The sequence below is a fragment of the Nerophis ophidion genome, linkage group LG25 (genome assembly GCF_033978795.1).
Source record: "Nerophis ophidion isolate RoL-2023_Sa linkage group LG25, RoL_Noph_v1.0, whole genome shotgun sequence".
Taxonomy (NCBI): Eukaryota; Metazoa; Chordata; class Actinopteri; order Syngnathiformes; family Syngnathidae; genus Nerophis; species Nerophis ophidion.
The window spans coordinates 38,246,662-38,259,516 of record NC_084635.1 but is presented as its reverse complement, the minus strand read 5'-3'; the positions used below and the strand labels follow the sequence as shown (position 1 = coordinate 38,259,516).

Below are 12,855 nucleotides of genomic sequence, written 5' to 3'. Positions count from 1 at the left end.
TTTATTCTGACAGTGTTGATGTTGTGTGACTTCTTTATTCTGACAGTGTTGATGTTGTGTGACAACTTCTTTATTCTGACAGTGTTGATGTTGTGTGACAACTTCTTTATTCTAACAGTGTTGATGTTGTGTGACAACTTCTTTATTCTGACAGTGTTGATGTTGTGTGACAACTTCTTTATTCTGACAGTGTTGATGTTGTGTGACAACTTCTTTATTCTGACAGTGTTGATGTTGTGTGACTTCTTTATTCTGACAGTGTTGATGTTGTGTGACAACTTCTTTATTCTGACAGTGTTGATGTTGTGTGACAACTTCTTTATTCTGACAGTGTTGATGTTGTGTGACAACTTCTTTATTCTGACAGTGTTGATGTTGTGTGACAACTTCTTTATTCTGACAGTGTTGATGTTGTGTGACAACTTCTTTATTCTGACAGTGTTGATGTTGTGTGACAACTTCTTTATTCTGACAGTGTTGATGTTGTGTGACAACTTCTTTATTCTGACAGTGTTGATGTTGTGTCACAACTTCTTTATTCTGACAGTGTTGATGTTGTGTGACAACTTCTTTATTCTGACAGTGTTGATGTTGTCTGACAACTTCTTTATTCTGACAGTGTTGATGTTGTGTGACAACTTCTTTATTCTGACAGTGTTGATGTTGTGTGACAACTTCTTTATTCGGACAGTGTTGATGTTGTGTGACAACTTCTTTATTCGGACATTGAGCACTGAGAGGCCACCTTCAAGCTCAATGGAGGAGAAAGATTTGCCCCAATAGAAGCAACCATGTTGTTAAAAAAGGATGTTAATTTTTTTTTACAAGTTTCACTTGTCATCTTTAGTCAAGTGGCTGGATTGAGATTAAGAAGAGAACTCATAGATTTAAAAAGAACACCTGGCTTGCTGAAATTATTTCCAATGAAGTCTGACACATTTTTTTGTTTTCTCAGCTATAACCACACTTTGATCATTCTTCATGAATTGATTAACGTGGACCCCGACTTAAACAAGTGAAAAACTTATTGGGGTGTTTGCATTTAGTACTCAATTGTAGGGAATATGTACTGTACTAGTACAAGTACCTATCAATCAATCAATCAATCAAAAGACAGCTTGCTTTTACTATTTGATAAGAGACTTCCAAATCACACCCTTTCCACTTAAACTGTGTCTATACAGTATGTGTGTATATATATATATATATATATATATATATATATATATATATATATATATATATATACAGTGGGGCAAAAAAGTATTTAGTCAGCCAGCGATTGTGCAAGTTCTCCCACTTAAAATGATGACAGAGGTCTGTCATTTTCATCATAGGTACACTTCAACTGTGAGAGACAGAATGTGGGAAAAAAAATCCAGGAATTCACATTGTAGGAATTTTAAAGAATTTATTTGTAAATGATGGTGGAAAATAAGTATTTGGTCAACCATTCAAAGCTCTCATTGATGGAAGGAGGTTTTGGCTCAAAATCTCACGATACATGGCCCCATTCATTCTTTCCTTAACACGGATTAATCGTCCTGTCCCCTTAGCAGAAAAACAGCCCCAAAGCATGATGTTTCCACCCCCATGCTTCACAGTAGGTGTGGTGTTCTTGGGATGCAACTCAGTATTCTTCTTCCTCCAAACAGGACCAGTTGAGTTTATACCAAAATGGATACATGGATGATACAGCAGAGGATTGGGAGAATGTCATGTGGTCAGATGAAACCAAAATAGAACTTTTAGGTATAAACTCGACTCGTCGTGTATATATATAATATAATGACACATATATATCTATATATACAGTCGTGGTCCAAGTGATCACCTATCCACCTACGCTGCACCCTCCACCACTCACGCCGAGGAGTGTGCGTGGTGTCGTTGAGCCAAGGCTCCTGTTTTGACTTTGGACGTTGAGCTCTGAGGGCTGTCCACAGTCTCACAACATGTGCAAATAAAAGAGCAGATCAAGTGCTGAGTGTGTGCAGAGTGTGATGTAGTCTGCGTGCACACGATGACGCGAAACAAAGGACACAAATAGGTAGACAGATAGATAGTACTTTATTGATTCCTTCAGGAAAATTAAAATTCCAGCAGCAGTGTACAGAGTTGAGATCAATTTAAAAAAGAGTAAAAAGTAAATAATGGGGGTTTAAAAGGAAACAAAATAGAGAAATATTACAAAAAGAATAAAAACAATGGGAATAACAATATAACAGTAAAATAAGAATATAACAAGACAAAGTAGGCAGTAGTGACCATGTTATGAAAACGTATTGCACTGTTAATGTTTTGCATCCCCTGTCATCCTAGTACCCCCCGCCCCCTGCCCCCCGCCCCAGAGAGGAGTTGTACAGTCTAATGGCATGTGGGACAAAGGAGTTCTTGAGTCTATTAGTCCTGCACTTGGGATGAAGCAGTCTAGCACTGAACAGGCTCCTCTGGCTACTGGTAACGCTATGCAGAGGGTGACTGGCATCATCCAGGATGCTCACTAGTTTGTCCACAGTCCTCTTCTCTGCCACCCTCACCAGTGAGTCCAGTTTCATTCCTATTGTAGAACCGGCCCGCCTGATCAGTTTCTCAAGTCTGGAGCTGTCCTTCTTAGATGTACTGCCCCACCCCAGCACACTACCATGTAGAACAGAACACTGGCAACCACAGACTGGTAGTACATCCACAGGAGTTTTCTACACATGTTGAAGGAGTGCAGTCTCCTGAGGAAATACAGCCTGCTCTGTCCTTTCTTGTACTGGTGGTCCGTGTTAACAGTCCAGTCCAGCTTATTGTCCACCCAAACCCCGAGGTACTTGAATGAGTCCACGGTCTGTACCTCAACTCCCTCGATCACAATAGGTTGTGAACGTGGACTCCACCTCACAAAGTCAATGACCAGCTCCCTGGTCTTTGATGGATTGAGCTGCAAGAGGTTCGTGTGGCACCACACAAAAAAGTCCCTCACCAGGTTCCGAAACTCCTCCTCTCTGCCGTCCCTGATGCACCCGACGATGGCTGTGTCATCCGCGTACTTCTGGATGTGACACAGCTCTGAGTTGTAGCAGAAGTCAGCGGTGTTCAGGGTGAAGAGAAGAGGGGCCAGCACCGTTCCCTGCGGTGCTCCGGTGCTGCTGATCACAGTGTCAGGCCTGATGTCCTTCAGTCTGACGTACTGTGGCCTGTCGGTGAGGTAGTTCGAAATCCAGGCAACCAGGCAGGGGTCCACTCGCATTTTGTAGAGCTTGTCCTGAAGGAGGCGGGGCTGGATGGAATTAAAGGCACTCGAAAAGTCCAGGAACAGGATCCTCACAGTGCCATTTCCCTTATCCAGGTGTGAGTGGGCTCCATGCAGCAGGTGAAGGATAGCATCCTCCACACCAACGCCTTCCTGGTACGCAAACTGCAGGCTGTCCTGGGCATGTTGCACCTGTGGTCTGAGGAGGCTGAGAAATAGCCGCTCCAATGTCTTCATTAGATGAGAGGTGAGCGCCACTGGTCTGTAGTCGTTCAGCTCACTGGGGCGGTTCTTTTTGGGAACTGGAACGATGCATGACGTCTTCCAGAGGGTGGGCACTCTTCCCAGCTGCAGGCTGACGTTGAAGATCCTTTGAAGTGGTTCACCCAGTTCTGCAGCACAGGTCTTCAGGAGTCGGGGGCACAGCTTGTCTGGGCCTGCTGCTTTCCTTGGCTGTAGCTTCCTCAGTTGACCTCTGACCTGGTCCGCAGAGATGACTAATGTCTGCGTAGAGGTGGTGGAGGGGGGTGCGGTGAGGGGGTGGCTGTGATGGGGAGTGGGGGACGGAGAGAACACGGGCTGGTTAAACCGGTTAAAGAAATTATTCATCTCATTGGCCCTCTCTATTGTCCCCACAACAGCTCTGGTCTTTGTCTTGTGGCCTGTGATGGTTTTCACACCTTCCCAGACCACCCTCATGTTGTTCTGCTGCAGCTTCTGCTCCAGCTTCTTCCTGTAGCTGTCCTTAGCCTCCCTCACGCGTCGTTTCACCTCCCGCTGTGCTGCTCTCATTGCCTCCCTGTCTCCACTCCTGAAGGCAGCTTTCTTCTTGTTGAGGACAGCTTTAACTTCTTGTGTTACCCAGGGTTTGTTATTAGGGTAGCACCGAACAGTCTTAGCAGGGCAGATCACGTCCACGCAGGATGTCAGACATAATAAGACAGCCATGACACACGGCAGGAAGTTCTACTTCAGGGTCCAAACTTCAACTGACCATGACAGGACTGTGATGGGAAAACACAGCATCAGCAGCAAGCACATTGTCAACACTAAAACCATAAGAGTGTCAGGACTGTGACATGGATTTATTTTGCTTCTTCTACGCAAATGATGATTCGAACGGGCGAGACATGAATGTAAGTACATAGTTTTTATTTATACATTATAATACAAAAAGGCAAAACAAAAAGCACGCTCGATGGCGGATAATAATCTATGCTAAAACTTAGAACAAAAACAGCACAATGGCAAAACAAACAGAAGATACTATAAAAGGCACATGGCAAACCAAAAACTAGCACTGAGGTATATAAACAAAGAAGTCTTGCGTGGCGTGGTCAAACAAACAGCGTGGCAAAGCATGAGGGTCCGGCAAGGAAAGGTAGAGGGCGTGGTCATGACTAGTCAATCAATCAATCAATCAATCAATGTTTACTTATATAGCCCTAAATCACTAGTGTCTCAAAGGGCTGCACAAACGACCACGACATCCTCGGTAGGCCCACATAAGGGCAAGGAAAACTCACACCCAGTGGGACATCGGTGACAATAATGACTATGAGAACCTTAGAGAGGAGGAAAGCAATGGATGTCGAGCGGGTCTAACGTGATACTGTGAAAGTTCAATCCATAATGGATCCAACACAGTTGCGAGAGTCCCGTTCACAGCGGAGCCAGCAGGAAACCATCCCAAGCGGAGGCGGATCAGCAGCGCAGAGATGTCCCCAGCCGATACACAGGCAAGCAGTATATGGCCACCGGATCGGATCGGACCGGACCCCCTCCACAAGGGAGAGTGGGACATAGAAGAAAAAGAAAAGAAACGGCAGATCAACTGGTCTAAAAAGGGAGTCTATTTAAAGGCTAGAGTATACAAATGAGTTTTAAGGTGAGACTTAAATGCTTCTACTGAGGTGGCATCGCGAACTGTTACTGGGAGGGCATTCCAGAGTACTGGAGCCCGAACGGAAAACGCTCTATAGCCCACAGACTTTTTTGGGGCTTTGGGAATCACTAATAAGCCGAAGTCCTTTGAACGCAGATTTCTTGCCGGGACATATGGTACAATACAATCGGCAAGATAGGATGGAGCTAGACCGTGTAGTATTTTATACGTAAGTAGTAAAACCTTAAAGTCACATCTTAAGTGCACAGGAAGCCAGTGCAGGTGAGCCAGTATAGGTATATATGTATGTATATATGTATATAAAGGTATATACAGTACAGGCGTAATGTGATCAAACTTTCTTGTTCTTGTCAAAAGTCTAGCAGCCGCATTTTGTACCAACTGTAATCTTTTAATGCTAGACATGGGGAGACCCGAAAATAATACGTTACAGTAGTCGAGGCGAGACGTAACAAACGCATGGATAATGATCTCAGCGTCTTTAGTGGACAGAATGGAGCGAATTTTAGCGATGTTACGGAGATGAAAGAAGGCCGTTTTAGTAACGCTTTTAATGTGTGCCTCAAAGGAGAGAGTTGGGTGTCATCAGCATAACAGTGAAAGCTAACACCGTATTTGCGTATGATGTCACCTAGCGGCAGCATGTAGATGCTGAAGAGTGCAGGGCCAAGGACCGAACCCTGGGGAACTCCACACGTTACCTTAACGTAGTACGAGGTCACATTGTTATGGGAGACACACTGCATCCTATCAGTCAATCAATCAATCAATGTTTATTTATATAGCCCCAAATCACAAATGTCTCAAAGGACTGCACAAATCATTACGACTACAACATCCTCGGAAGAACCCACAAAAGGGCAAGGAAAACTCACACCCAGTGGGCAGGGAGAATTCACATCCAGTGGGACGCCAGTGACAATGCTGACTATGAGAAACCTTGGAGAGGACCTCAGATGTGGGCAACCCCCCCCTCTAGGGGACCGAAAGCAATGGATGTCGAGCGGGTCTAACATGATACTGTGAAAGTTCAATCCATAGTGGCTCCAACACAGCCGCGAGAGTTCAGTTCAAGCGGATCCAAGACAGCAGCGAGAGTCCCGTCCACAGGAAACCATCTCAAGCGGAGGCGGATCAGCAGCGTAGAGATGTCCCCAACCGATACACAGGCGAGCGGTCCATCCTGGGTCCCGACGAGCAGTCCATCCTGGGTCTCAACTCTGGACAGCCAGTACTTCATCCATGGTCATCGGACCGGACCCCCTCCACAAGGGAGGGGGGGGACATAGGAGAAAAAAGAAAAGAAGCGGCAGATCAACTGGTCTAAAAAGGAGGTCTATTTAAAGGCTAGAGTATACAGAGGAGTTTTAAGGTGAGACTTAAATGCTTCTACTGAGGTAGCATCTCGAACTGTTACCGGGAGGGCATTCCAGAGTACTGGAGCCCCAACGGAAAACGCTCTATAGCCCGCGGTCAACACAGTCCAGTAGGTAAAGAAGCCAGGCCGAGGACAGGAAAACAAATGACTTAAATACTGCTGTGGTAATTAGAACCAGGTGTGAGAAGCTGAGGATCGGGGCGTGACTAAGGGGACCCAGGTGGAAACTAATGGGTTGGCATGGAAACAAACTAAACCAGGAATTGCAAAACGTGAAGCAAGAGTCCAAAAACAAAACAAAACATGACCAAACGTAAACCTGATTTACAGGCATGACAAAGAGTGGTCAAAAATGTAAGCAGAAGCTTGTGGATGGCTACCAAAAGCGCCTTATTGCAGGTAAACTTGCCAAGGGACATGGAAGCAAGTATGAACATTGCTGTATGTATACTTTTGATTGCTGACATTTTCAGTAGAGCCATAATAAATCCATAAAAGAAGCAAACTTCATGAATGTTTTTTGTGAGCAAGTTCTTTACGATGTGTGTGTGTATATATATATATATATATATATATATATATTAGGGGTGGGCAAATTAGTGCGTTAATTATGAGTTAACTCATCAATCTATTAACACCGACAATTATTTTATCGCACATTTGCGTATGTTGTTTACATGCTTTTATTTTGTTAACGCCTTTTCTTGTGTATATATATCAATCAATCAATGTTTACTTATACAGCCCTAAATCACTAGTGTCTCAAAGGGCTGCACAAACCACTAGGACATCCTCGGTAGGCCCACATAAGGGCAAGGAAAACTCACACCCAGTGGGACGTCGGTGACAATGATGACTATGAGAACCTTGGAGAGGAGGAAAGCAATGGATTTCGAGCGGGTCTAACATGATACTGTGAAAGTTCAATCCATAAAGGATCCAACACAGTCGCGAGAGTCCAGTCCAAAGCGGATCCAACAAAGCAGCGGGAGTCCCGTTCACAGCGGAGCCAGCAGGAAACCATCCCAAGCGGAGGCGGATCAGCAGCGCAGAGATGTCCCCAGCCGATACACAGGCGAGCAGTACATGGCCACCGGATCGGACCGGACCCCCTCCACAAGGGAGAGTGGGACATAGAAGAAAAAGAAAAGAAACGGCAGATCAACTGGTCTAAAAAGGGAGTCTATTTAAAGGCTAGAGTATACAAATGAGTTTTAAGGTGAGACTTAAATGCTTCTACTGAGGTGGCATCTCGAACTGTTACCGGGAGGGCATTCCAGAGTACTGGAGCCCGAACGGAAAACGCTCTATAGCCCGCAGACTTTTTTTGGGCTTTGGGAATCACTAATAAGCCGGAGTCCTTTGAACGCAGATTTCTTGCCAGGACATATGGTACAATACAATCGGCAAGATAGGATGGAGCTAGACCGTGTAGTATTTTATACGTAAGTAGTAAAACCTTAAAGTCTCATCTTAAGTGTACAGGAAGCTAGTGCAGGTGAGCCAGTACAGGTGTATATATATATATTAGGGGTGGGCAAATTAGTGCATTAATTATGAGTTAACTCATCAATCTATTAACGCCGACAATTATTTTATCGCACATTTGCGTATGTTGTTTACATGCTTTTATTTTCGTTAACGCCTTTTCTTAACAAGATGGAACATTTGGCAAAAAATAGCGGACAATTCTGCAAATGTCATGGCCGGCTTACAGCGTGGTCACTCCGGGATCACTTACGACCGCCAGACAATTCTGAATGTGGATAGATCGGGCCGTTTTGGACTGAATGAGGCGTGCTTGCTAGAGCGGCTAGCTAGCATGGGAATACTTTGCCGGCTACATCCAGCGGCCTGTGAAGCAGTGGAGTATATGTGTTGTCTGTCTATTTATGAATAATGCAGACCAGGAGTGTTGGCTGAGTTCTTAACGTTTACTTTCAGAGCGTGCATATCACAACATACAAGATGCCGTCATGGCGACACAACCTATACCGGGCTACCGCGCATGCTCCTCACTCCTGTTGCATGCTGGGTAGGGTAGTTCTTTTTTTCCCTGGCTCATAACATCACAATATAGTACCATGTATATGCGTTCAGTTTATCAAAGCACTAAGCAAACAATCGGAAAATTCCCATCATATCAATTCCAATTTTAAGTGCACTACGCAGAATAAACACAACATTATTAATATTGCTACTACAGATAATTTGATCAAATATTCCCTAAAACAGCCCACTACCTATAATATAGGTTTTTTAAACATAAGATCCCTGATAAAAAAAAAATGTTTCTGCTGTTACCTCAGAAATTGCCTGTTCAGATGCTATGATTGTGGCTCAGAGATTTGTATGTAGATTATATTTATTTTCCATAACAAACAGGATAACTTAAATACCCTGGCAGTGGCAATAAGCTTAAATGTTTGTATTTACATTTTTGGAGTTGATTTTCATCAAATATGCTATTTAACTGCTACTGTTTAACAAGGACTGATTTAAATTGTGTTTGCACAACAAATGTTTTGGCGCTTTTGTTCATGTGGGAGAATATTCCAATAAAGGTGCACTACACACTACTTTTGAATTCATTATTGGGCTTTGCGTATACAATGCAGTTAATCGCGATTAATCGGAGAAATAGTGCAATTAACTTCGATTAAAAATTTTAATCGTTGCCCAGCCCTAATATATATATATATATATATATTTATATATACCTGGTGTACAACAGCTTATGTCCTAATGATGAGCTGGTGATCAACAGACCTCCAAGAGGCAGCAGAGGAAGTTCTTCCAAGTCTGGAGCAGCAGGGGGTCCGTGTGTTCATGGTGGGTGAGGGTCCTGAGTCCAACAACATCCAGTGTCTCTCACACAAGATTCAACAGGCCTCAGGTACACCTGTATCACCTGAGCTGAGAGCCAACGTTCACATCAGTAGTCCTGCACTCTACATCTTTACCTCAGGAACCACAGGTAACAACTGCTCACCTGCGCACACCTCTTTGTTTGGTCATGTCACCTGAAGGTCTTTTTTCACCTGCACACACCTGGATAACATGATTGTGTTGGTCATGTCACCTGAAAAACTTTTCTCACCTGCACACACCTGGATGACATGATTGTGTTGAGCATGTCACCTGAAAAACTTTTCTCACCTGCACACACCTGGATAACATGATTGTGTTGGTCATGTCACCTGAAAAACTTTTCTCACATGCACACACCTGGAAAACATGATTGTGTTGGTCATGTCACCTGAAAAACTTTTCTCACCTGCACACACCTGGATAACATGATTGTGTTGGTCATGTCACCTGAAGGTCTTTTCTCACCTGCACACACCTGGATAACATGATTGTGTTGGTCATGTCACCTGAAGGTCTTTTCTCACCTGCACACACCTGGATAACATGATTGTGTTGGTCATGTCACCTGAAGGTCTTTTCTCACCTGCACACACCTGGATAACATGATTGTGTTGGTCATGTCACCTGAAGGTCTTTTTTCACCTGCACACACCTGGATAACATGATTGTGTTGGTCATGTCACCTGAAAAACTTTTCTCACCTGCACACACCTGGATGACATGATTGTGTTGAGCATGTCACCTGAAAAACTTTTCTCACCTGCACACACCTGGATGACATGATTGTGTTGGTCATGTCACCTGAAGGTCTTTTCTCACCTGCACACACCTGGATAACATGATTGTGTTGGTCATGTCACCTGAAGGTCTTTTCTCACCTGCACACACCTGGATGACATGATTGTGTTGGTCATGTCACCTGAAGGTCTTTTCTCACCTGCACACACCTGGATGACATGATTGTGTTGGTCATGTCACCTGAAGGACTTTTCTCACCTGCACACACCTGGATAACATGATTGTGTTGGTCATGTCACCTGAAAAACTTTTCTCACCTGCACACACCTGGATAACATGATTGTGTTGGTCATGTCACCTGAAGGTCTTTTCTCACCTGCACACACCTGGATAACATGATTGTGTTGGTCATGTCACCTGAAAAACTTTTCTCACCTGCACACACCTGATTGTGTTGGTCATGTCACCTGCAGGTCTTCCCAAGGCAGCTGTCATAAACCACAAGAGACTTTGGTTTGCCAGCCTTCTTCAGTCCATTGCTGGTGTCCGCTCTGATGATGTCATCTACATCTACCTGCCGCTCTACCACACGTCTGGCTTCCTCATGGGACTGTGTGGAGCCATAGACCAGGGTAATTACCACTCATCAACCAGTCATAGGACCAGGGTAATTACCACTCATCAACCAGTCATAAGACCAGGGTAATTACCACTCATCAACCAGTCATAGGACCAGGGTAATTACCACTCATCAACCAGTCATAAGACCAGGGTAATTACCACTCATCAACCAGTCATAAGACCAGGGTAATTACCACTCATCAACCAGTCATAGGACCAGGGTAATTATTACTCATCAACCAGTCATAGGACCAGGGTAATTACCACTCATCAACCAGTCATAAGACCAGGGTAATTACCACTCATCAACCAGTCATAGGACCAGGGTAATTACCACTCATCAACCAGTCATAAGACCAGGGTAATTACCACTCATCAACCAGTCATAGGACCAGGGTAATTACCACTCATCAACCAGTCATAAGACCAGGGTAATTACCACTCATCAACCAGTCATAGGACCAGGGTAATTACCACTCATCAACCAGTCATAAGACCAGGGTAATTACCACTCATCAACCAGTCATAAGACCAGGGTAATTACCACTCATCAACCAGTCATAGGACCAGGGTAATTATTACTCATCAACCAGTCATAGGACCAGGGTAATTACCACTCATCAACCAGTCATAAGACCAGGGTAATTACCACTCATCAACCAGTCATAGGACCAGGGTAATTACCACTCATCAACCAGTCATAAGACCAGGGTAATTACCACTCATCAACCAGTCATAGGACCAGGGTAATTACCACTCATCAACCAGTCATAAGACCAGGGTAATTACCACTCATCAACCAGTCATAAGACCAGGGTAATTACCACTCACCACAAGTCATAAGACCAGGGTAATTACCACTCATCAACCAGTCATAAGACCAGGGTAATTACCACTCATCAACCAGTCATAAGACCAGGGTAATTACCACTCATCAACCAGTCATAAGACCAGGGTAATTACCACTCATCAACCAGTCATAAGACCAGGGTAATTACCACTCATCAACCAGTCATAAAACCAGGGTAATTATTACTCATCAACCAGTCATAAGACCAGGGTAATTACCACTCATCAACCAGTCATAAGACCAGGGTAATTACCACTCATCAACCAGTCATAAGACCAGGGTAATTACCACTCATCAACCAGTCATAAGACCAGGGTAATTACCACTCATCAACCAGTCATAAGACCAGGGTAATTACCACTCATCAACCAGTCATAAGACCAGGGTAATTACCACTCATCAACCAGTCATAAGACCAGGGTAATTATTACTCATCAACCAGTCATAGGACCAGGGTAATTACCACTCATCAACCAGTCATAAGACCAGGGTAATTACCACTCATCAACCAGTCATAAGACCAGGGTAATTACCACTCATCAACCAGTCATAGGACCAGGGTAATTACCACTCATCAACCAGTCATAGGACCAGGGTAATTATTACTCATCAACCAGTCATAGGACCAGGGTAATTACCACTCATCAACCAGTCATAGGACCAGGGTAATTATTACTCATCAACCAGTCATAGGACCAGGGTAATTACCACTCATCAACCAGTCATAGGACCAGGGTAATTATTACTCATCAACCAGTCATAGGACCAGGGTAATTATTACTCATCAACCAGTATAAGTGCCACCTCATCACAAGATGTACTTTCTTTAATGGTCACAGTGTTGTCTTCAAGTCTTTAATGGTCCTTGTGTGGTCGTCAAGTCTTTAATGGTCCCTGTGTGGTCTTCAAGTCTTTAATGGTCACTGTGTGGTCTTCAAGTCTTTAATGGTCCCTGTGTGGTCTTCAAGTCTTTAATGGTCCCTGTGTGGTCTTCAAGTCTTTAATGGTGCCTGTGTGGTCTTCAAGTCTTTAATGGTCACTGTGTGGTCTTCAAGTCTTTAATGGTCACTGTGTGGTCTTCAAGTCTTTAATGGTCACTGTGTGGTCTTCAAGTCTTTAATGGTCACTGTGTGGTCTTCAAGTCTTTAATGGTCCCTGTGTGTTCTTCAAGTCTTTAATGGTCCCTGTGTGGTCGTCAAGTCTTTACTGGTCCCTGTGTGGTCTTCAAGTCTTTAATGGTCACTGTGTGG

General features: G+C 44.1%; 1 protein-coding gene across 1 annotated transcript in view; it reads left to right on the top strand.

The window, feature by feature from the left end:
• The window catches only part of LOC133543123 (long-chain fatty acid transport protein 2-like), a 45,285-nt gene that overhangs the window by 17,864 nt on the left and 14,566 nt on the right, over positions 1–12,855 (top strand). The window contains exons 2-3 of the mRNA XM_061887578.1: positions 9,293–9,502; positions 10,608–10,766. Coding sequence (XP_061743562.1) covers positions 9,293–9,502; positions 10,608–10,766 — 369 coding nt within the window. The remainder of the gene's footprint in view (positions 1–9,292; positions 9,503–10,607; positions 10,767–12,855) is intronic.